This window comes from Gordionus sp. m RMFG-2023, chromosome 4, assembly GCF_954871325.1.
Source record: "Gordionus sp. m RMFG-2023 chromosome 4, tfGorSpeb1-WG-v2, whole genome shotgun sequence".
Lineage (NCBI taxonomy): Eukaryota > Metazoa > Nematomorpha > Gordioida > Chordodea > Parachordodidae > Gordionus > Gordionus sp. m RMFG-2023.
Window position 1 is genome coordinate 17,511,438 of NC_088778.1, and position 26,536 is coordinate 17,537,973.

Genomic DNA, 26,536 nt, shown 5'->3' on the forward strand with positions numbered 1-26,536 from the left:
GAAAAATTTCAATAAGATATAAGATACAAGATACTTGTATTTTTTTAAAAAAAAGTATCTAAGATACAAGATACTTTTTTAAAAAACTTTAAATAGTCAAAATCAAAATGTATAAAGCTTTATTTTCTTATCTATAATATAAATTTATAAAAAATTATCTAAAATAAATTGTAGAAAATAACAAATTTATTATAAAAGATAATGCGATATTCCATTTAATAATTATATAATTAGTAAATAATAATAAATTAGCATCATAAATCTGCATTATTTTTTTATATTCAATCTTTGACGATTTGGTCTACTAACCATATTAGCAAAGCTAAATAATCTTGCAACGGGGGCTGAGGAGGGTAATATTGTGTTATATTTAATAAATATTTCTTTTATATATTTATAACTATTTAACATATTTATACTCCGCCTGTCATCTTTCATATAATTTAGGACCTCTATTTCAATTTCATTTATTGAATTATTAGAATTGGATGTGGTATTTTTAAGGAAAAAGTAATCATCATCTTCATCAATTGAAGATTTTGTTGAAGTATTAATTTCAATATTATTTTTAAAAACAATTAAAACTTCATGTAATAACAAATCCTGAAGGTATTTTTTTCTTTTTCACCATCAATCCAACGATTTTTAAAATAGGGATGAGAAATAGTTGCCAAAAATGCACTTTAAAAATTGTTATCAAAATCATATATATTTTTAAATCTTTTATTTAAATAATTTTCTATGGCAACAGCTAATGGTTTGCAAAATTGTAGATTGGTTTGAATTAAATTTGAAATTTTTTTTAACGACATTTAAAATTGGAGCTGATTCTCCATAATAGCAGTTGGTTTCACTCTGTATTTTGTCAATCGCTATACCCAATGGGGCCATTATATTGCAATATTCTTCTAAATATTGAATTTCAATATCTCTTAATTTAGGAAATTCTAATTTTTGACATAATTTAGGAAGTTCGCCTTTAAATTTTAATAAACTATGAAGACTATCATACAAACTATTCCATCTAGTGCAACAAGGTGTAACTAATTGTTTTCCTAAAACTGCTTTGATAAGTTCTGCAGTTTTAGGCCTATTATTTGCATTCCATAGCTTAGTACATTTAGCTATTGCAGGATGATGAATTTTAGAAATGTTAGGATAATAGCTCTCTCGACATCTGTTGTGGCAATTAGACTTATCGTATGGCACAAACAACGAATGTGTTGAGGCAATGTTATTGAGGCTTCTTTAGACCCTTAAATAAACAAATAAATAATTTTATTTTAATAAAATTTTTTACTAAATTTACAATATCATAATAAATTTTAAAAAGTATTAAATAATACTTTCAATGATTTCGAATTCTATACATTCATCATCATTGATGTCAAAGTCATTCTCTACAGCTTCCATAGAATATCCAAACTTCTTGAAAGCTTTCTTAAAGTTAGAGCCGTTATCTGTAACAGTTGCTATAACTTTTTCTTCAATACCAAGGTCACGATGAATTTCTTTATTATGATCATCTTAAAGTACTTCAAAAAATTTGCCATTAAGTATGCTTAGTTTAAATTTATTGTTATAATTTTATGTTGAAGAATCATCTGAAGACGAAGATAAACATATTGTTCTATTTTCTTCTTCCATAATTTTAAATAGACAGATATAAAACGATTCAAATATGGTAGTTCTAATTGTTAGCAAATTGCTATATGACGACCAACGTCATATATCAAAAATTATCTTAAAATATCTAAATTTTGATTAAATTTTTCATTTAAATCTTAAAACAATATCATTTTAAATTTTAATACTATTTAAATTAACCAATATAAATTTTTTTTTAAGTATCTGTATCTTTTTGAATACAAAGTTGGTTAAGATACAAATACTTTTAAATAATATGTATCTTAGATACTGGATACAAGATACTTTCCAAAATTTAAAAAAAGATACAAATATCCGCGATACTGCCAAACCCTGCCACTTCCAAGAATAAACGATCTTATAGCTAAGCTCAAGGAGGGGAAGAAATTTATCAAGATCGATTTCAAAGACGCGTTCTTACAAATCCCTATCAACATAAACTGCAGAAATATACTAACCATATCCACACACAGGGGATACTACCGGTTTACTAGACTTCCTTTTGGGTTAAAGACTTCTTCTGCAGTTTTCCAACAGATTATGGATCAAATTTTCGGTGACATGAAAGATGTCATTTTTTATATTGATGACCTATTAATAACGGGAAGTAGTGACGAAGCTCATTTTAACAACATAAAAAGAGTTTTTGAAAGAATATTATCTTATGGCTTAGTACCTAATTTTTCAAAAAGCTTATTCTTCAAAAAAAGTCTGAGGTTCTTAGGACACGATATCGACGCCAATGGGATCCACGCTAACCATGACAAGATCGCGGCGATCGTTAGAATGCCGGAACTAAAATCAGCTGCCGAATTGTCAACGTTTCTGGGTATGGCGGGCTACTACAGAAAATTTTTAAACAACTTTGCTGAAATAGCTGATCCCTTGTACAAGATTGTCAATAAGGAAAAATGGGAGTGGAATTTAGAACACTCCAAAAGTTTTGATGATCTTAAGACGTTGATTAGCCTTCCTCCAGCTTTGACGTACTTTAATCCTGAATTACCTATCGGAATTGCGACTGATGCATCTAAAAGAGGTTTAGAAGCTGTTTTGTTTCACACCGAAAAAGATGGCAAAGAAAAGCCAATAGCTTTTGCCTCGAGAACGTTAGCAAAGTCCGAGATAAATTATACCAATATTGAGAGTGAAGCTCTGGCCATTATGTTTGCTATCAAGAGATTTCAAGAATACTTGATAGGGACTAAGTTCACTATTGTAACGGACCAGAGCCGCGAATCCATATTTTCACCAAAATGCTCAAAGATAATAGCACCATGTCATTAAGGTTACAGAAGTGGAGTATAATTTTGGGGGGTTACGACTTTAACATCAGATATAAAGCTGGTAAATACAATGTTGTTCCTGATTGCCTCTCAAGACTACCACAAGTAATTGATGATGACGTTATTGATGATATCGCAATTATAAATGACTTTGGCGATATACCTCTTAGTTTTGACCGAATACGTGATGAAACGTCCAAAGATTTTGAATTATCTCAAGTTATTAACGATATAAGAAATAATGTGCCTATTAAAAACAAAACTTATCAAAATATTGAATATGAACTTAGTATTATTAAAAATTGTCTGTACAAAAGTAACAAAATAATAATTCCAACAAGTCTGAGAAAACATATTAAAGGCACTACATGAAGGTCACATGGGAGCAGGTAAAATTAAATCCTTAGCCAAAGATCGCATGTGGTGGTCTGGTATGGTCAACGACATTGATTTGGAAGTTAGAAGTTGCGACGATTGTAATATTTTTCACGACAATCCAAAGAAAATACAAAATCCATGGGTATTGGCGACGAAACATTTTGAAAGGATTCACGTAGACTATGCGGGTCCATTTTTTACAAAAAATTGGTTAATAATCGTCGATGCCTATAGTAAATTCCCAATTATAGTTCCTGTAAAAAACATAACGACTGAATTCACGTTGAAAAAAATTTTTAGAACTATTTCACTATTTGGCATACCTGAAACCATTGTTACATAAACGGTACCAACTTTACAAGCAAAGACTTTGAGATATTTTGTAGTAACTATGGAATAAAACATGTACTAACATCTGCCTACCATCAGCAATCTAATGGACAAGCTGAACGTATGGTGAGAACATTTAAAGCTCACATGAAAAGAAACATAAAGATTGACTTAGAAACTGCACTGGACAGATTCTTGTTTAACTACAGAAATACACCAAATGATACTACAGGTATCACACCATCCAAAAGAGTGTTTAACCGCGATATCAGAATAAAGTGGGACTTATTGAAACCATTGGAGAATAAAATTGACAAAGTTAACATATCGCTACCGAGAAATCGAACCTTTAATATAGGAGACTTCGTTTGGTGCAAGAAACAGAGCGATGACACGTGGTGCAAAGGCAACATCACGCACAAAGAGAGTGACACCATGCTCCAGGTGAATACGGATAAAGGTGTAGTGAGGAGACATTTAGACCAGTTGCGTAAAAGAGAATGTTTTAATAGATTTAAATATTTTGAAAGTTACCCTAAGAATTCTTATAAGGAGGGAAGTGTAGAAGTAAGTGAAAATAACAAGATACTTTACAAAAACCTTTTTATTTAAAAGATTTTGTAACTTAAATTTTTAATAAAATATAAAACGCAAAATTTCATAATACGCGAATATTATATAATAATCTTTGTTGATTTATCATTCTTATGGAATTCTATATATTCATCATTCCATATTACAAAATTTTTATTCTACATCATTCCCTATTCCAAATTTAAAATTTTATTCCATATTCCATATATTCAAACTTGATCCTTATAATAATGAAAACGTATAGCAACCTTTCAAACCTACGAAAACGTATGGACTCACGCCATCAGACAGACTTCTACGCCCACTGAGCAGCAACTTGGTGCTTTGTCGAGGAGGGGAATGTTAATTGTGTTGTTTATTCAAATTTGTGAAATAAATTATTGAGTACTAATTTAAATGTTTTGTTACATATTGTGGTTTATTCAAATTTGTGAAATAATTTATTAAGTATTAATTTAAATGTTTTGTTACATATACCAGTTGATTGAAATGTTTTAGTATATATATACCAGTTGATTATTATACATATTATCATTATTATTATTTGATTTTTAAAAGTAGAAATAAAATTTATTTAAAACAAAATACAACTTAATTATTTCTTGTTTCTTTTATATACATTTACAACAAGTATGTCAGACATTTTATACGAGAGTAAAAATTATTTTAAAAACTATTCCCTGGAAATATGACTCTATTGCAATAGGTCTGCTGTCCGTATTTGCTTTGTTTAAGGTTAACAAGCGAGCTCCAAATATCAGGAGCTGAATTGCGTAAGGAATATTATTGTGAAATATATGATGATTGAATTTAAAATGTTAAAGTATATGATATAGAAGTATGGATGTTTTGATTAAATTTCTAATTTTAATTTCATATTTTAAAGATTGTGTTTATAAACTATTATAATACACAATTATATATTTTTTAATAATTAAATGATTAAATATATAATTTATTAAAATATATGGTTCATTGGTTTCCCTCTAAATATACATTATACTACTATTAAATTAACTAATTTACTATATTATTATTATAATCAGATTAAAGAGTATAACATATATTTTTCTTAATATTAAATTTATTACTATTTATAATATATTTTGTTAAATATATATTTACATAATTACTTACACATATATTTTATATTTAGATGTATTAATTATTATTAACCAATTTATATTTAATATATTTGTTATTTAAGAATAATTATGATTATACCAAAAAACTTTATCAGGTAAAAAATATGGTTAATTAGTAAAAAATATTTCGCAAATAAGATAAGATTTAGGATGAGAATATTTTAAATAAATGTTATCCCATTCCCAATTCGATAAAATAGGAAAGATATCTGTCGCATTTACTAGTTGTCAGAACGAAGTATTTATTTAAATGAATTATTTATTAATACCAATTATAAGATACTTGTATATGGAAAATGTATATCTGAAAATATAAATATTAAAAAAGATACTTGCTCTAAAGAATTTCACAATCTCAAAAATTGTTTTTTAAAAAGGGTAACACTTATAATTATCTTTATATTTTTACAAATTAAAAAAAAAACATTGATATTAAACATTATTACAACAAAGTTATTTTTTAAATAAATGAGCTATTAATTTTGATGTGCATGTGACATTTTTATTAACAAAATATTTTTCAATTTGTTTATTTTTGTTTTAGACAAAGATTAGATAGTTAAACAAAGATCTTTCCTAAATTATCCTGTGGTTGGTAAATTGCTTATACATATATATAAACAGTTTTAGTTTTATCTATTAGATGAAAATTAATATATACTTCACTATTTATGTCATCCAATTTAATTTAATATCAAATTTTTAAACAATCATTTTAAGATTGTAATATATATGAATAATCAAACAATTATTAATCTCTTGTAAAAATGGCTTGAAATATCTTTCTTTATTTATGTTTATTGTTTAATTTAAATGTGTATTATATTCTTTAATCAACTATTTTTAAAATTTATAGGATCATTATATTTATATTCATTTTCATTCACATTTATAAATGGTGGATAACTAGAATTATTTAAAAAATTTTTTTAATCCAGGAATGATATAAGTGGCATGTGATAAATTGTTGGGCTATTACAATTTAACTGCAGATGATGCAATAATAGCTACAATATTGGATCCCAGGCTCAAAATAGAATATTTTAAATCAATATCTCTTGATTATGATATTGATATATCCAGATTAACAGTTTAAAGAGATTTACAGCAGATATACAGGTATTTAATTTACCCCCATTTAAATACATATCATTTTATTTTATAAGCTGCTGATAATTACAATTGCTAAAATAAGGATGAAAGTCAACAAAACAGGCTTGACATTTTTTTAAACAAAATTATGTTCAACTATGTGAAATCGATTTTTACCTGAGTGAACCAAGATCAAAGAGTGATACTGATCCGTTAATGTGGTGGAAGACAAATGCACATAGGATCCCCATACTCTCATAAATGGCAAGAGATTATTTATCTATACAAGGAACATCAACTGCGTGTGAAAGACTTTTCTCAGTTGGCACTAATTTGTAAAAACGTATTCAAATTGAATAGTGCATTATTCGTATTCGATTCGTTTGAATGAATAATTTACTATTTGAATTCGTACAAATAATAAAATCTACTATTTGTATTCGATTCGAAATGAATTTTCGTAATAAAATAAATCATACTCAAATATATTGACAAATTTTTTTATTGCAAATTTGATTTCAAACAGAAAAAATTATAATAATCCGATGACAAATAAATATAATCAAGTTATAAACAAAATTAAAATATTATATTATTCATTTAATTTATAATTTTAAGCCAATTTTTAAGGCAAAGGGTTTTTCTTATATTTTCTTCTTTTTACGACATGCGGTTTTTTGACAACAAATTAGTGCCAACTGAGAAAAGTCTTTCACACACAGTTGATGTTCCTTGTATAGATAAATAATCTCTTGCCATTTTTGAGAGTATGGAGATCCTATGTGCATTTGTCTTCCACCACATTAATGGATCAGTATCACTCTTTGATCTTGGTTCACTCAGGTAAAAATCGATTTCACATAGTTGTACATAATTTTGTTTAAAAACAATGTCAAGCCTGTTTTGTTGACTTTCATCCTTATTTTGGCAGTTGTAATTATCAGCAGCTTATAAAATAAAATGATATGTATTTAAATGGGGGTAAATTAAATAGCTGTATATCTGCTGTAAATCTCTTTAAACTTGTCTGTTAACCTGGATATATCAATATCATAATCAAGAGATATTGATTTAAAATATTCTATTTTGAGCTTGGGATCCAATATTGTAGCTATTATTGCATCATCTGCAGTTAAATTGTAATATCCCAACAATTTATCACATGCCACTTTGAAATCATTGTTAGAGGTTTTATGGAAACAAGATTTCTCATTTTTTAAGTGTTCAAGAATTAGAATATAATAGGGTATAACCAAATTATATGTAGGATAATTTTCCCCACAAACCATATTTGTAGTCTCATACAAAGGCAATAGGATAGATTTTTTTACAAGATCGTCCCATTCCTCCTGTGTTATGTTAATAAAGTATTATTTACCTATTTATAAATTTTAGTTTACCTCTGATAATTGTTTTTCTTGAAGAATTATAATATTAGTTATAACTTCATTAACTAATTTTTTTATAGCAGGCTTTAACAATAAGCCTCTTTTAATCATTTGGTAGGTGCTATTCCACCTTATTTCACAATCCAATTTGGGTTTTAAAAAAATTATAGGAGGATGTAGTGAACTACATATATTTTTTAATAAATTTAATTTTTTAGGAGAATTATGTATTATCCTAACAATGTTTAATAGTTTTAAAGTTGATGGATTTAAAATTTTTAAAATTTCTTTGGATATTAAATTAATAACATGAGGAAAGCATCAAATGTGTCCTATTTTTATTGATGGATATTTTAAAGAAAATGTATCAATAAATGTTTTATTATTAGTAGCATTATCTAGAGTTATATAAAAATTTTTATTCTCCAAATTATAATTTTTAATTATTTTAATAAAGGCTTTAAATATGTTTTCACCTGATTGTTGTTCATTTATTGGAGCAACATCCAAAATTATGTTATTTATTTTAAAATTATCATTAAAATGGGCTGTTAACCCTAAAAAAGGAACCTGAGTTGGGCTAGTCCAAATATCAGATGAAAAATTAATCTGACTTTTATTTTTGGATAATATATCCTTTACCAACTGTTATTTTTCTGCAAATGTATTATACATATGCAATTTAAGAGTATTGGAGCATATTGATTTTATAGAAGAATCAAGATCATTTGTAAAATTTTTAAAATCAGGTGAATTAACAATTTTAAAAGATTATTATTATTAATAAATAATTTTAGTAAGTTATCTTTATAATTAATTTTTTTAGATAAAAAAAAAGGTGATATATGCTTTAAAAAAGTGTCTATTAATGTTTTTACAGAGATGTGAATGAAACCTATTATAATGATTAATAAGAGGCGATGTTGTTTTGCCTTTGCATTTAATAATGCTCTTGCAATGATTGCAAGCAGCCTTTTCACTATTGAGTTGATATTGATCCCATATAATCGCTCTTATTTGTGAAGAAATTTAGTCAACATCAACCATAACCATTTCATCAGAATCATTCTCCTCTAACATAATTAGGCTAGCTAACAATATTTTATTATAAAGATAATATATTTTTATATACTTTTGGTTTGTGTAATTTTTAATATAATTAATTTTGAAAAAATACGGAATAATTCGTTTTATTCGAATCGAATAAATGATTATTCGTATTCGGATAAAACAAATAATTTATTATTCGTATTCGTAATTATTCGTTTCTATTCGAATTATTCGAATCGAATATTCGAATTTTTTTTGAATAGGCCTAATATAGAGTGTGATTAAAACCATATCCACACCCATTTTATATGATGATAATAGTTCGAATGAAGAGGATACAATTAAGAAATGCAGAAAAAAATAATTAAAAGAGGGCCAACAAATGCAGAGAAATGCAATTTTGCCTGGGGTTGGATTCGATTTAAGATAAAAAAATAGGAGGGTACTGTTCAAGTTTCAGTTCAGGGAATATTTTTGAACCCAGGTTTGGTTCCGGGTTCAGCTCGTGTTTAAGAATTTTAGAATTGATAAAAAAAATTCTATATTTAAATCATAATTAAAAAGTTAAATATAAATTTGTAAAAAATAAATTTTTTATTTTATTTATAGGCAAAATATAGTTTAAAATACAAAGCATAGTCATGTATTAATTTTAAAAATTTTATTTAGACGTATTAGCATATTATCTTTCAAGAGTTGTTCACTCACCCATGATCTATGTAGTGAAAGAATTTTTCCAAATGTGAAAAAGATTAGGGATGTGAACCCTTCGACAAAAAAAAGGGTCCAGGTTTGGGTACTGGAATAAAATTCGAAAGGACCTGGGTTCAGGGTTTGTGTCCAGGTTCAGGAAACATAAAAATAATGACTCAAAATAAGATTATTTTTTATCCATTTATTATAACACTTCTATATATACATATTCATAATTTACAAATGAAAAATTTAAAAATAAAATAATTTATATTTTAAATATTTTATTCTTACACAATCATAATATCTTCTAAAATATCATCCTTGAGATTTCCACCTAAATTAGACAATATATATTTCAAAGATAAAAATTCACGTTCTATCCTTACCTAAAATAGAGCGTTATCTTTATAAAATTATTGTACTTGTGTCGCCGGTACAGCCATAAAGATTCTAGATAAGATATATAATTCTGGATATATTGAAGAATTTTTTTCCCAGAATTTTAAAATATTTATATCCTTATTTATTCTCTTAACTTCTGAGAACTTTACTATTAAAGATGCAATAGGCATTTTTTGATCCTCCTTTCTATCTGATGATAATTTGATTTTTTTTTCTCTATCTAAAAGTAAAATTTCAAGATCATCAATGTTGCATCATTATTATTATTATTATCACTACAACCAATAAGTATTCTCGTAGCCTCCAATATATTGTAAATAATGGAGTTTTATGCCATAAATCCTTAAGATGGTCTTTAGCCATGTGTTTTTGCTCAATACTCAATAAAACTTGATATCGAGGGTCGTCTTAATATATAGAAGCGTATTCGAATTTTCATGTTTTCTAATATTTCGTATAAAAAGGACTGTAAATTTTTCTAAATCCGCTAATAAACATAATTGTTCTGATTGTAATCTTAATTTTGTTATTTTTAAAGGAACTAATACACTATAGTAAGGTTATTTGTTTGGCACCAATCATCTTCCGACAAAATGATTTCATATGCTCCTATAATAAAATCATTATAGAAATCTTTCAAACTTAATAATTCTAGCATCATACAAATTGAGGACCAACGTGTTGTGCATTATCATTTAAATTAAAATATTATTTCTTGTACTACAAAATAATTCACTTTCAAAATAATCAACCTATTTCTATAACATAGCATATTAATAAATTTACATAATAAAATATTATTACACTGGAAAATAATTAATGATATCAATCTCTAAATAAAATGGAAGTCCAGGAAGAAAATTGAAATAAAAACGCGAAGATAAAATAAATGATTCCACAAAAAAAGTTAATAAAATTTAAAAATATTTTTATTTTCAAAATTTTTTATGACACTTAGAACCCTTGGACCCTCCACTTTTAAGGGTCCGAGTTCGGGTTCAGCCAAAATACGAGGGTTCAGGGTTCGAGTTCACATCCCTGAAAAGATATCTCAAAATACAACCTATATTAAATATATTTATGTGAAAATATGATAAGTAAATTACTTTGAAATAAAATAGAGGAAAAAGAAGTAATATTTAAATCGAAGTAATATTCAAATCGATTGTTAAACAGAAAAACGTAACGAATTATTAGAAAAGTATATATAATCGGGAATATTTTACTTAAAAAGAAGAGGGATTATGATTTTACGAACTTAATTTTTAATCTTTTAATTTAATTTTTTTATATTATTTTAATTTCTTATTTTAGTTATGATTATGTAATTAGTATTTATATTAATTAATAAAGTATTAGTAGTTAATTTATTTATACTATTTATTTTATTTTTTAAATTCTCTCAACCACTACATTTGTTGGCCGAAACAATGTTCTATGGACATATTCAGTCTACTTAAAATACTAAAATTTTACAATTGACTTGTTTACTTTCATTTTCCTCTAATTAATAATCTTTGAAAATAAGTTAAAAATTAAAAATAAATGGCGTAAATGAACTTAATTGTTTAAAATTTATTAACACGCCAATAGGAATCTGAGAATAAATTTAAAAAATGGCTTAAAATGAATTAAGTTGTTTAAAATTTATTAACACTTCACTTAATTGGAAATTTAAAAATAATATAAAATCTCAATTAAATTATTATATTTGTATTTACAATTATACAAATATCTTAATATATGATTTTAAACAATACACTGAACTTTGAACTCTGGTTCATAAAAATCCCGGATTCGGTTCGGAGTTTTGAAAATTTTATAAAAGGATTTCAGGTTCGGTTCGGGTTCAGATTTTTTTTCAAAAACCCGGGTTTTCTTCTCCGGGTTTTGTTCGAATCCTTGAAGAAATGTATTGGAATGATAATGATTGGATTTGGCGATTTTAAATGATTTGATAAGAAAGAAAATGTTTTGCATTTTTGGGAGTCTGCTAATCTGCAGAAAATTAATTAAAATTTTATTTGTTTATAACTCTAATCATATTTTCATATAAATATATTTAATAAGATTAGTATTGAAAGGTCTTTTTCACATTTGAAATTCATTCTTTCACACATAGATCGAGGATGAGTGAATAACTCTTGTAAGATATTATGCTAATACATCTAAAAAAAATTTAAGAATTGATACATGACTATACGTTGTATTTATATATATATTTTTAACTAAATAAATTAAAAAAATTTTTTTTTTACCAAATTTATATCTAGTTTTTAAATTATGACTAAATATATAAGATTATTTTATATACAATCAAATATTAAACCTGAGCTGAACCCATTAAAAATATGTAAACTATATTTAAAAAAAATTTGGGGCCATGCCTGAAAATTATTTGAAAAAATATATTTTATGATAAAATTAACTTAATTTTTCTTAAAATTGATCTGAAATAAAAGTTTTATTTTTATCAGACCTGCATGCCCGGCCCTAAGCACCGAGTACATGGGCTGGGGCATATTTTAATTTTTTAAAATATATCCATGTCAGGCCTATTTTTTTTAAAAAAAGACCAGGACCATAAATTTTAAAACAGAATATTTTAAACCATTATTAGCTATAAAAATTAAAAATAAATATAATATATTTTTTAAAAATGGCGGCCAAAAATTTTTTTTTAAAAAAATAAATATGAGCTGGGATTTTTTTGGGCTGGGTCATGCAAATGATATCTCTCTGATTTTTATTAATATTTAATTTTTTCTAAAAATATTTTATTTGAAATTCAATCTTGTTTCAAATTTTTACCCAATTTAAAATCTTACACTAAACAAAAATAATTTTTAAAATACCTATTAGATTTGAGAGCTTTGTTATAAATTTAATTATCAAATAATTGTAATAAATTCTTTGTAACACCCTTTATATATATATAATTCCATTCCAGTAAACTAAATAATAATGAAAACTATCCAGATCCATGAATTTCATAACCAAAGAACGGGTAATTCCATACGAAATAGATAACTTTTCGGCCCGACCTTTTTAATGAATCCAAAATTTTAGCTTCCTAGTACTCATAGTTCCAGAGATATCAATGGTCAAAAGTGCCAAAAATGACCTTTTTTCGAAAAATACGATTTTTTGAAATTGAGATAAGTTAAAAAATAATGACTTTAAAAATATAAGTTATATGTCATTTTGTAACTCTATTAAAGACCTTTTATTAAATATTAAGGATTTTTTTGAAATAATATTGTTGCGGTTTTTATTTACGTTATAAATTTTAAACATAAAAATTCCAGGTGTTTCCCTTTTCAAATTTTTTTAAATTTAAAATTTTCTTATTCTCTAACCTTATATCTATTCATAAAAAAATTTAAACTTGGGACAGCCATGGGTTTTTTAGTTATTACGATTTAAAAAATCAAAAAATAAATATTTTTTTCAAAAATAGATGACGCTCCTTTATAAAATAACGTGTTTTGATATAATAATTATTTTTTTTAACTTTTAAACATAAATAATAAGATTTTCCAGCATTACTATCAAGAAAAAATATTATATAGATCGTTTGATAGGCTTACTTATTATTAGAGATCTGCAAAGTTAGGCCCGGCCCATACCCGGCCTGGACGGGCTTCGGGCCTAATTCTATTTAAAATAATCAAGTTCGGGCCGGGCCTAATATTTAAAAAAAAATTCGGGCCGGGTCGGGTCGGACCTTGGAAACTTTTTAAAATATATATAAATTCATCAATTTTATATTTAATTTTTTAATGTAAAATAAAAATATTTGATTTTATTTATTGAAAGTGAAACTAAACGACATATAAAATATGTCTTATATTTTGAGTAATTATAAAAATTAATTCCTACATTTAAATAAATTCGGGCCAGGTCGGTAAATTTTTTTAAAAAAATTTCGGGTTCGGGCCGGGTAGGCAAAACTTTTTTTAAAAAAATTTCGGGCTGGACCGGGCTTGAAAAATTAGGCCCGATGCAGATCACTAGTTATTATTATTGCTATATTGATAACTTGTAAAAAGTTAAGATTCCGATATCTCATACAAGAAAATATAATAATTAATTGTTGAAAGATAAAAGCTAGTTTCATGTACCTGCGCTAATATTAATCAATTTTTATTTTACAAATATTTTGATATTAATTATTTTTCTTCTTAAAATTATCTATAATGTATAAATATAAACACATAAATCCTTTTAAAGAATCTAAACACTTTAATTATAAAAAGAACCTGCGCAAAGTCATGACGTGGATGACACAATATCCAAACATTGAGGCAGAACATTACATTTGTGATAAATGCCGTAAAAGGTTATCACAAAAAAATATCGAAAATATAAATTCTGATGGTGAATATGTAAATAAACAGCATCAACATCAATAGATAAAATCAATATAACTTTAAATGAAATAGGAATATCTCCTATTAAGAAAAAAAAACTAACCGAAAAAAATTATCCAAAAAAAAGGCAGCAAAAATAACAAAAACGATTACAGATATAATAATTAACAATCCAGATTCGGATAAGAACGATAATAATGATATACTCAATAACATGAAATTACAATATCCCAATTTATCTAAAAATAAAAAAATATCAATTGCTGACCATTCTGCCTCCTAATTGGAGCGCAAATAAAATAAAAACGACATTCAACGCTACATATCATATGGCATATAATTCTAAAATCATTTTGGAAGAAAAGGGGATTCTTTCAACTCCAAATTGAAAGCCTGCAAAATATCTCAATCAAAAGACAGTTGATATTGTTAAAAATTTTTTTTGCAGTGATGAAGTTAGTAGGGTATTACCAGGAAAAAAAGATTGCATATATATCATTGAAAAGGGGGAACGAGTGAACGCTCAAAAAAGGTTAGTTCTTAATAATTTGAAAGAATTATATAGTCATTTTAAGGCAAATAATTCAAACTTAACAATTGGATTTTCGAAATTTGCTAGCTTATGACCAAAAAATTGTATATTAGCAGGGGCTAGCAGAATACATAGTGTATGCGTTTGTAGCATACACCAGAATATTAAACTTATGATTTTAGGCTGTGAATTAGCAACATTGACTAAAAATGGTGAGGATACATTAACAACTTATAGAGATGTTATAGGCAGAATGATTTGCAATCCCTCGTTACCCACCTGTTATTTTCGTGACTGCAACGAATGTCCTGGCTCGGCACTATTAAAAAAACGCATTGAAAAATTATTTATAAAAAATGATATAGCTCTTGTTAATTTTAAACAGTGGGTTTCGGTATATAGAACAACTCTGGAGACTATTTCTCAATCTTCAGACGAAATTATTAATTATTTTTTCGATAAAATGAATATTCTCATACGCCATTCATTTATTTGTGAACAACAAAGTTCATTTCATAATAACCTTAAAAATAGTTTAGAAAATAATCACTATCTAATTATTTGTGACTTTTTAGAAAATTATTCCTTTATTGTCCAAGACGAAGTTCAGGGTTATCATTGGACAACTTCACAAGTTACGTTGCATCCATTCTCAATTTATTATAAAATAGAAGATCAAATAAACAATCTAAGTTTTGAGGTAATATCGGAATCTTTAATTCATAATACTGTTTAATTCCATTCATTTTTTAAAAAATAAATTCGACACTCCACCAAAAAAAGTCACTACTTTTCTGATGGTTCAGCAGCGCAATATAAAAATAGGAAAAACTTCATCAATGTTTGCTACCATGAAATCTATTTTGGTGTTCAAGCTGAATGGCATTTTTTTCCTACGGCACATGGTAAAAGTGGACGGCGGCACAGTAAAAAGGTTAGTTTCCAAGGCAAGCTTACAAAGACCTTACACTGATCAAATAATTACACCTTTACAATTTTATAAATATGCGGAAGAACATATAAAAGGTATAAATTTTTCTTACGCCACTATACCAGATTATGAAGAAGAAGAGATAAGGCTAAGTGAGAGACTTAGTAAATCTATCTCAATACCTGGGACACAAAAAATTCATGCAGTGTTTCCGATTGGCTTAACTAAACTCAACACTAAACTATATTCTAATTCGCAGACATTTATTGTGGAGAATATAGTATATCCACGTGAAGATCCTTTGATTGAGGATCTGTTAATCGATGAAATTAGAGGATATGTAACATGTGCATATGAAAACGATTGGTGGTTAGGATTTGTACAAGAAGTGAATGTAATTAAAGATGAAGTAGAAATTAATTTTCTTCACCCTAAAGGACCAGCAAATTCTTTTGTTTATCCAGCTGCACAAGATATCCTTTTCATATCAAAAAATAATATTTTAACAATAGTTAGCCCATCAACGGCTACTGGGCATACATATAATTTATCGCAAAACGAAATTTTCATGGCGTCAAAAAAACTAAATTTAATAAAAAACCGAAAATAGGTAATATCTTTCATGAATTTTAATTCATCTATTATATCTTCAAAATTTATAAAATAATTTTTCGAAAATTAAAATTTTTTATAAAAAAAATGATTATAACCTCAGTTAAATAATCTCATTTCATGATATTAATGCTGGAAAATCTTATTATTTATGTTTAAAAGTGAAAAAAAGTTAAAAAAAATAATTATTATAACAAAACCCGTTATTTTATAAAGGAGCGCCATCTATTTTTGAAATTTTTTTTTGATTTTTTAAATCGTAATAACTAAAAAACCCATGGCTGTCCCAAGTTTAAATTTTTTAAGAATAGATATAAGGTTAGAGAATAAGATAATATTAAATTCAAAAATTTGGAAAGCGAAACACCTGGAAAAATTTATAACGTAAATAAAAACCGCAACAATATTATTTCAAAAAAATCCTTAATATTTAATAAAAGGCCTTTAATAGAGTTACAAAATGACATATAACTTATATTTTAAAATCATTATTTTTTAACTTATCTCAATTTCAAAAAATCGTATTTCGGAAAAAGGTCATTTTTGGCACTTTTGACCATTGATATCTCTGGAACTATGAGTATTAGGTAGCTAAAATTTTGGATTCGATGCTTTCAGATGATATTCTCTCAGCATACAAAATTTTATCCAAATTAAAAAGGTCGGGCCGAAAAGTTATCGATTTCGTATCGAATTACCCGAACATGTTTTTAAAAATACAATACTAACTTTTAAGAAAATATATATTGATATAATCTTCATATCTGTCAATTATAAACTTACAATATGCCCCCTTTCTTAGAAACCAAACTGGAGTAGAAATACAATTTACATAAATATTAGGGCTGTGCCTATCCACATATTTTTGGTTCAAAATTGATACCTATTAGATATTTATATTGATTTTTCACCACCCCCCTTTGAACCAAATGTAATTAAGAAATCAATATTTTTTATGCAAAATATCGAATTATGCATTTAATTTTTTTTATTTCTACAATAATTAAAAAAAGCTTACAGATATTGGTAGTATTAAATCAATTTTTCATTATTCCCCCCCCCCCCTTCCCCATGAAATTAGAATTCCGCAGATAACGCATTTTGCAAAATTATCTTTGTCTTAAAATATTTCCATAATTCAGATACCATATTTAAAAAAAATTATATTAATTAATTACATCTACATATAAAATCAAAAATATTTTTATTAATATTCCTTACAATATATGCACAACCCATTCTTAACTTTAAATCCATCTTTAATTTCAATATCTACCTTTACTTATTTTTAATCCTAACTTTCATATCTTGTTAATTCATCACATTATTTTTTATATTTAATTTTAAATTCCTTCTTTTTCATATATAAACATATTTAAATGTTTCACATCCATAATTTTCATTTCATTTTTTTAAAATATTGTCAAAATGTTCCCTTTTTTTCTTCATATCATATACTCTAAAAAATATTTATCCCACTGGTGATTATAATCTTAAAATATAAATATAAAATACTTTTCATCTCAATATTTGTGAAACCTTGGCCTTTCTCCTTTTCTTAGGGGTTAAAGCAGGGCTGTGAATTCTCCTAAAATAGAATTCGGATTCAGTGACCCGTACCTTTATTTATAACGGTTCAGTTTAATTTACGGTTTGAAGATTTTTTTAAAATTATTTTTATTGAAGCAACATTTAATTTTTAGTAAATTTTATGTTTTTAATTTTTTGGATCACGAATCCTGGAACCCAAGCCTAGCTCAGAGATATTTAACTAAATCAAAACCAGGGACCTGGAGTGAACCGTGACGAACCGTTAAGCCATTATAAACCTTTATTCTGAACCGTAACCGAACCGATATAATAATTTTTTGAAGGAGTAAAAAAAAGACTTTAATAAAAGTTAAACCGGTTTAAAAATATATAAATAGTACATTTTTTTTACATTCTTTTCCTAATGGTGTATTACATATATTACCATATCTGCGTCGTTATTTATAATTATTAAATGATTAAGATATTTGTTTAATATCCATAAGTATATAATAATTTTTTCACTGACCTAAATGATTTACAATCTTTTAACTGTTTCATATAGAGCTTTTCTATTTTCTCTATTTTAGAATGCAAAATATCTAAATGACCATTTGTAGATTTTTGATTTAGTTGCATTTATTTAATTAATTTAAGTATAATATCACCACCTACCCATGAGTAGTTTGATGGAAGGGCCATTATTCCCGTATAAATTTCAAAAGGACCAAATATATAAGTAATTTTATATATTATTTATAGAATTTTGGCATTTAAGTATTAAATCAATAATAGTTATAAATGCAAATTGTTCAAATCTATTTTTTATATTATTTTTTAGGTGTATGGGATTTTTAATTCTTAAACCAATAATATCCATATGATGTGGTTTTACAAATTGATGATGAATTCTAATTAGTTTATCAATATCATAATTAAACAATATTTGCCTGCTTTGACCTCAAATATTTTTGTATTTATTTTTTATAGTCTCTTTTCTATATTTTAGTATGCAAAATACCTAAATAACCAATTTTTAATTTAGTTGTAATTATTTAATTAATCTAAAAAAAAGCATCAGTTTTTATATATTGGGAATCAAAAAAATTTGAATATCCAGAATTATATAATACTTGCTGTTCCCTCTACACAAGTTTCTAAAAATTTGTGCAATCGTCACAATGAACAAATAAATCCACTAAAATATATTACTTATACATTCGAGAATATTTTTAAAAATGAGTTATAATTATTATATATTCTTTTTATATAATATTCATAAAAATAAATGGAATTCATCTATTTTATAAATAAACAATATATTAACCTAACTGGTAACAAAAATTTCAATAAATAATATTCATAATTAAAATAATATACGATGTTTAAATTTATTTTACTATATTTAGCACTTATCATAAAATTAATTTTTCATTATAATTAATATAATACATAATTATGAATATTATTTATTAAAATTTTTGTTACCAGTTAGGTTAATATATTGTTTATTTATAAAATAGATGAATTCAATTTATTTTTATGAATATTATATAAAAAGAATATATAATAATTATAACTCATTTTTAAAAATTCTCGAATGTATAAGTAATATATTTTAGTGGATTTATTTGTTCATTGTGACGATTGCACAAATTTTTAGAAACTTGTGTAGTGGGAACAGCAAGTATTATATAATTCTGGATATTCAAATTTTTTTGATTTAAAATATATAAAAACTGATGCTCTTTTTTTAGATTAATTAAATAATTACAACTAAATTAAAAATTGGTTATTTAGGTATTTTGCATACTAAAATATAGAAAAGAGACTATAAAAAATAAATACAAAAATATTTGAGGTCAAAGCAGGCAAATATTGTTTAATTATGATATTGATAAACTAATTAGAATTCATCATCAATTTGTAAAACCACATCATATGGATATTATTGGTTTAAGAATTAAAAATCCCATACACCTAAAAAATAATATAATTGAACAATTTGCATTTATAACTATTAATAATTTAATACTTAAATGCCAAAATTCTATAAATAATATATAAAATTACTTATATATTTGGTCCTTTTGAAATTTATACGGGAATAATGGCCCTTCCATCAAACTACTCATGGGTAGGTGGTGATATTATACTTAAATTAATTAAATAAATGCAACTAAATCAAAAATCTACAAATGGTCATTTAGATATTTTGCATTCTAAAATAGAGAAAATAGGAAAGCTCTATATGAAACAGTTAAAAGATTGTAAATCATTTAGGTCAGTGAAAAAATTAATATTTAGCACTTATCATAAAATTAATTTATCATTATAATTAATATAATACAATATAATAAAAGGCATAGTTTTTTATAACTTTATAAGCGAATTATGATAATTGAGATAGATGTAAAATTAAAATATCGATATTTTATGCTTAACTTTAATAATCAACTTGCATTTAATAAAGCTATTTTATCTTGTGATTTTGTTATTTTATTTGGTCTTACTTTTAATTTAATAAACCTACAAAATCTGGTAAAATTTTTACATAAAATAGAGTACTCTAAAATATAATAAAAATGATTCACGAAAAATAATTTTCACAAAAAATATTTTTATATTGAAATGAAAAAAAATTAAGTTTTAAATAATTTACATTACATTTAATTTAAAAAAAAAATGAATTAAAAAAAAAATGAATTTAAAAAAAGAGTTTGGGGTATAAGTTTCTCAAAATAAAATATCGAGTGTTTGGGTTCACATTGATTTAAAGATTAAATAATAATTATTATTTTCAAAACATAAAAATTTATTATTTTACGCCATTTATTCAAATATATTTTAAACTATTAATAATATCCTGGAAATCCCCAATTTTACGAGTAAAAATAAATAACTTATATTAATAATAATCCGACAATACCTCCATTGATATGCCCCAATTCTAAAAATAGACACATTTAAACTCATGCTTTACTTTCTTTCACTTATTTTATGTTGTAATGTAAAATTTATAAATTTTTATTTAAAAAAAATAATTTCTGGAACTTCATCTTTTTTAATTATCATGAATGAAACAAATTTTCTAAAATTATTTATCTTTTCTTTAACATTTTCATCCTTCATTTAATTTATCAATATTTCTTATCTCTTTTAAAAAAAAATATATATCAATTCCTTTTTATTCACCTTTCAAGTTCTTTTATTTTCATTATTTAAATTAACCTTTCTTTACAACTCTCCTTCCCTTTTTCCTTTCATCTATGTCATTCTCATTCTCCTTCTACTTTATTATTTTTAAAATAAATTCTTTTACCTTTTCATAAGTATATTGATATAATGTCTATATTTATCAAATGTAAAAATTTATAAATCTTGAAATTCTTAGAATCAATTATTGAACCTAACATTCTATAAAAAATTAACAAATAGTGACTTGCCCAATATAGTTTCGAAAATGTTTTAAGCAAATATAAAAAAGATCGAAATTTTTAATCTATAGGCCGAAAAGCGACAGGAGAGCTTAATTTTATTTACCTGATATTAATTACATGTTGATTGCATTATATTCAAATAGTAAATGGAAAGTATTAAGGTTCTAAATAAGACAGTTTCCAAATGAATTAAAATCTTCCATTATACTTCAAAAATCACGCATCTATCAGAAATGTATTCTCAAAATTGCACACATTTTATGTCTTGATAAATATGTATTTTATAAAAAATTGTCCAATGACAAATTTCTTGAAAATCAAAATAAGTTTTTTTAAATTAAAATAACTACGCCAGAAAGTAATCAAAACGCGTTTCTTTTTTTTGATTCAAATATTTAAAAATATGGAAAACCATATTTTATTGCATTATAAAATTACCGTTATTTATTTTTTAAATTTTATCAATTACCAAATTCCTTCATTTTTATTTTAAATTTTCAGCCAAGATTGTTAATCTAATTTATATTGAATAAATCAATGTATGTAAATTTAGAATAATATGTCAATTGTACATTTTCTTCAGATGTAGATGAGGGTAAAAAGTTTACACTTTGTAAGTGTAAATTGTGTCTTCAACTCAATTGTAGTCTAAACCTGGCCATCTTCCAAACTGTGCAGCCACTTTTAAGGAAAAATGGATATCTGATTAAACTGGTCATAATAATATGGAACTATTTTTGTAACTCCGTGAAATTAATATAGTCTTGTTAGGAGAATGACCACAAATTTGACGAATCTTTTGATAAATTTAAATTACAGTGATTTTCAGATAATGAGTAGTCGTTCATAGATGAATATTATATGGCTATGATTTTATAGGTTTTGAAAGTACGGCTCTTTCGACTTTAGAAAGAGAAGAAAAATGCACTTGGGAAATCTCACTCCTACGATAACTATTATAATATTCAAAAAATGGCTTAAAATAATTTCATTTTGTAAGTCACTCATTAATGCAATTCTGAAAGAAAAAAATAAAAGGTATACAGTTGAAGTATTTGTTCACAATTTATATTTTGATAATATTTTATTTCAATTGAATATATATTATCAGCAATAATTAACCGCTACTTAAATCAAATTGATCCTCGTAAAACTAAGATGTCAGCGAAGGAAGGAAGCTTGAACTTATTTTCTGTTTGAGAAAAGATCTTCACTAAGAAACAGCAGGCTTGATTAAAATTGAATGAGAATCTGAATGAAGATTCTTTTGACGATGAACGAAACTTTCAAAATTAAAATTATTTAATTTTTAATAAATTCCCCCAATTAAAATTTTTATTTATCTAATATAATATAACCCCCCCTCTGCGGCAGTTTAACGTGTGTTTAGCACAGCAAAAACTGTGTTGAGCACTAAGCACTCTTGTTTATCTGATCAAAATTTTAAGAATTAATTGTTAAAAATAATTATTACAAATATCTTATCTTATAATATAGTATTGTGTATTATTTCATTTATAAATTATAAAATATTATTTTATAATATTTTTTGCATAGTTTTATTTACAGGGTTTTTCATTCAAAAAAAGAGAAGACTTAATCAAAACAGGAAAAGTGCCAATCATAAAAGGAAAAGGTCCGATCAAAAAGGAACTTCTAATATGAATATCCTTTCAATCGTGAAAGCAGCAATGATAAAGTATGATTCATTGTCTTTATCCCTTGAACATTTTTAATAGCCTTTTTATTTATAATATCCATATAACCGCTTCATTGATATTGAAAACTCGCCCTCAAAGTTAAATTTGTCTTTCATAAAGGCTACATCAACAAACCAATTAGAATATTCTTTACGAATCTTGTTATTTGATTCTGTATTTTCTCTAACTGAGCATAATGATACCCTTTTAAAACTATATCTAAATCCTGATAGTAACCTTGATACCATATTTTTTGATATTTCTTCTTTAATCATTTCACTTAACTTATTTATGGATAAAGTGCAATCCAATTTATACAATTTAATATATATTCTCCCTGTTCTTGATTTAATTTCTTGCGTGTACATAAACCTCCTTTGGGTAAACTATATTTTATTCCATTTTTGAGATGGGAGTATTTAATGTTTGTCACTGTTTTATAGCTTACTTATATTTTTGATACTATCCTTTTTAACGCAAATAAAAAATTTTTTTTTTTTAAATTTTCCTTTTTGATCGGACCTTTTCCTTTTATGATTGACCCTTTTCTTGATTAGACTTTTCCTTTTTTGAATGAGAGACCCTGTATATTATATATTAGAGAAATTTTTAAAAATATATATTTAATTTTTTAAGTAACGAATAACCGTTATTTTTTTGAATAGCCAATAACGCGCTTTCCTTTTTCCACAAAGTAAACGAGTAACGGTAACGCGTCCAGACTAACGAGTAACGTGTTTTTTGAAGTAACATTTACAGCACTAAAAATAACTAATTATTATTAGGAGTTAATTTTATAACTACCTTTTTTTTATAGAATAAAGTAATATTACACTATTTTAAGGTGTAAAAGGAAGGTATTTTTTATATAAAGGGTAAAATAAATAATATTTGAACATGATTTTAAATAAATTCAAGGCTCTCTTCTATTTTAAATAAAATCTCTCAACTTTGTTACTTAAAATTTATATATCTGCAAATAAATAATATATTTCAAAAAAAAAAATTACTTTTAGATATAATCATTTGTTAGTATACCCACAAATATTCTTCAATGGCCGAATTTGTGCAATTGCGCTTAGAAGAAAGTTTAAATGAATTTGAATCATTAAAAAGTTGTTTATTATTTGATACCAAAGAGGTAAACGTGATTATAAATCGGAGGAGGGGACATGAATATAAATTGCGGCGAAAACTTAAATCGAAAAGTGATTATTTAGATTACATTAGTTATGAAAAAAATCTATTGGCTTTGGTCGAAATAAGAAGGAATAAATTTACCGTCAAAAAATCCGGTCTTGAAAGCTCTAATAAGAAAAGTAATATAAGCAGCCAAAATCCATGTAGAAAAGCTCATTTAAAAGAAACTTTGATAGAACGCGGTATAGTCAATAGGATTCATAGGATATATAGAGAAGCATTAAAGAGATATCCACAAGCCTTAGATATATGGAAAGAACGTTTAGATTTCGCCAAAGAAAGAGTTGCCGTGTTAGAAGATATTGAGAATGGTCTAAAATTAAAAAAGGAAACCAAGCTTAAAGGAATTAATAAAAATAGAATTTTAGGAAAAATTGAGAAGGTCGGCAAACGTATGGCTATAGCCGAGGGTAAAGTTACTTCAATTTATGGTGATCTTATAGGTGTTCAATCCAAAGAAGTTTGGATTTGGGCTGAGGCAGCGTCGTGGCAATTCGACAGAGATATGAGTTGTATTGATAAAGTCAGGATGCTCCTAAGAAAAGCTTTAAGAAATTTTGAAATCGAAACAGACGAAGAGGACAAAATAGTACATAATCCAACATCTTCAAAAATAAATAACGGCAATACTAATACAGCTCTCATATGGTTAACTTATTTTAGAATAGAAATGTTATATTGTCATAAAATGAGGAAGAGATCCCAAATATTATTTTTCGATAATAAATCATCCAAATGTACGCAATCTAACAATAGCACATCGATCAAACTAGTAGTAAATGCTGCTTCTGAAACACAACAGATCGATCAAGATAAAATGGATATTGATATAGAAACTAGATTGGATCCTATCACCAATGGCGAAATGATTTGCCTTATTTACAGACACGCGCTTACTTCCGAGCTCAAATCTAGGCCCCAATTTGTGTTAGATCTCGTTAATATAATCAAGGAATACTCTTTTGCCGAAAAATTAATATTACCTGGGTTTCTAGAGTTTATAAATGCCAATCAAAACATCTACTATTTTGTTATCGCTAAAATAATCCTCACTGTAAAATATGGTGAAAATTTTACCACGAATAACGGCGAGATCGAGGGAGATGGTGGTTCAGATAAATTATTATCGGCTTTGCGGATTATTCGATGTGCATTAAAAAATCACGACAGAGAACAGATAGAGAAATTTGTATTATTTTGTTTAGAATTTTTATTTGAACATAAACAAATTTTCGTTGATCAAACTATAATTGATTCTAGTGTCATGGATCATTGCAATACCATTTTCTTAGAGATCGGTGATATATTATTGAATCAGTTAAATTTGCCAAATTCGCAATTTTGTTGGGAAAGGTTTTTGGGATTTTTACAAATTGTGTACGAAACATCGAACGAACTTCATCTTACTGAGCATTTAACATTTTTTAAAGGGAAAAGAAATTTTTTAAGGCAAGCTATTAAAAAAAGTATAGAGTTATATCCGAATTGTCCTCTTTTTTGGCAAATTTATATAAAATATAATATCAACAAAATAAATAACGATGACTTGCTTAGGATATTTGATAATGCCTTACTCAATCTGAAAGAAAATCAAACACTAAATATATGGCTCCTTGTTCTACGATGGGCAAACGAAACATCATTTGAAAATAATCTTATGATTCTAGATAATCAAGAAGGCAAAGACCAATTTCATTATTTAATCGCCAAAGCTTTGACAACATTATCATGCTCGGAAGTGTTAGTGCCCATTAAATTATTTTATTTAGAATATCTATGGGGAAAGAAAGGAATAGACAGCGCGTCGAAAATATATGAGGATTGTCTTCGAAATAGACCATACACTTACGAATTGTTTCGTAAAACTATAGAATTATTTAAAATTTCTCTAAATTTGTCCACCAAAAAATTTCAACATGATAAGTTACTCGAACAAATCTTTTGTGATGCCTTGCGAAATTTTGGTCAAGAAGAGCCAACCTTATGGATGGATTATATTATATTTAAGCGTGAACAAAAGAATTATATGTTTGATAAAGATTATTTTCTCTATGACAAGGCAATTAAAAATTTAAATTTAGATAAAATTGAGGATTTTATTAAAATGTATACCATAACAAATACTTACAAATAATAATCATATATCCTGTAAATTATTTTCTATTTGAATGTTTTTGAGATCCTTGTAATAAAAAAGATTTCTTGACGTA

General features: G+C 25.7%; 1 protein-coding gene across 9 annotated transcripts; it reads left to right on the forward strand.

Annotated features, from left to right (window-relative positions):
• Positions 1-5,498: 5,498 nt before the first annotated feature.
• On the forward strand, positions 5,499-26,536 carry LOC135927914 (U3 small nucleolar RNA-associated protein 6 homolog). 9 transcript variants are annotated; one of them, XM_065464183.1, is made up of 6 exons: positions 5,499-5,618; positions 5,660-5,758; positions 5,925-5,975; positions 23,792-23,872; positions 24,143-24,214; positions 24,266-26,536. In XM_065464183.1, exons 5-6 carry the CDS (start codon positions 24,181-24,183, stop codon positions 26,458-26,460), a joined length of 2,229 nt encoding a protein of 742 aa, XP_065320255.1. In that variant the 5' UTR covers positions 5,499-5,618; positions 5,660-5,758; positions 5,925-5,975; positions 23,792-23,872; positions 24,143-24,180; the 3' UTR covers positions 26,461-26,536. The 9 variants fall into 9 exon arrangements, with proteins under 9 accessions (XP_065320255.1, XP_065320246.1, XP_065320249.1 ...); XM_065464174.1 differs by having other exon boundaries at positions 24,143-26,536; XM_065464177.1 differs by having other exon boundaries at positions 5,925-5,971; positions 24,143-26,536.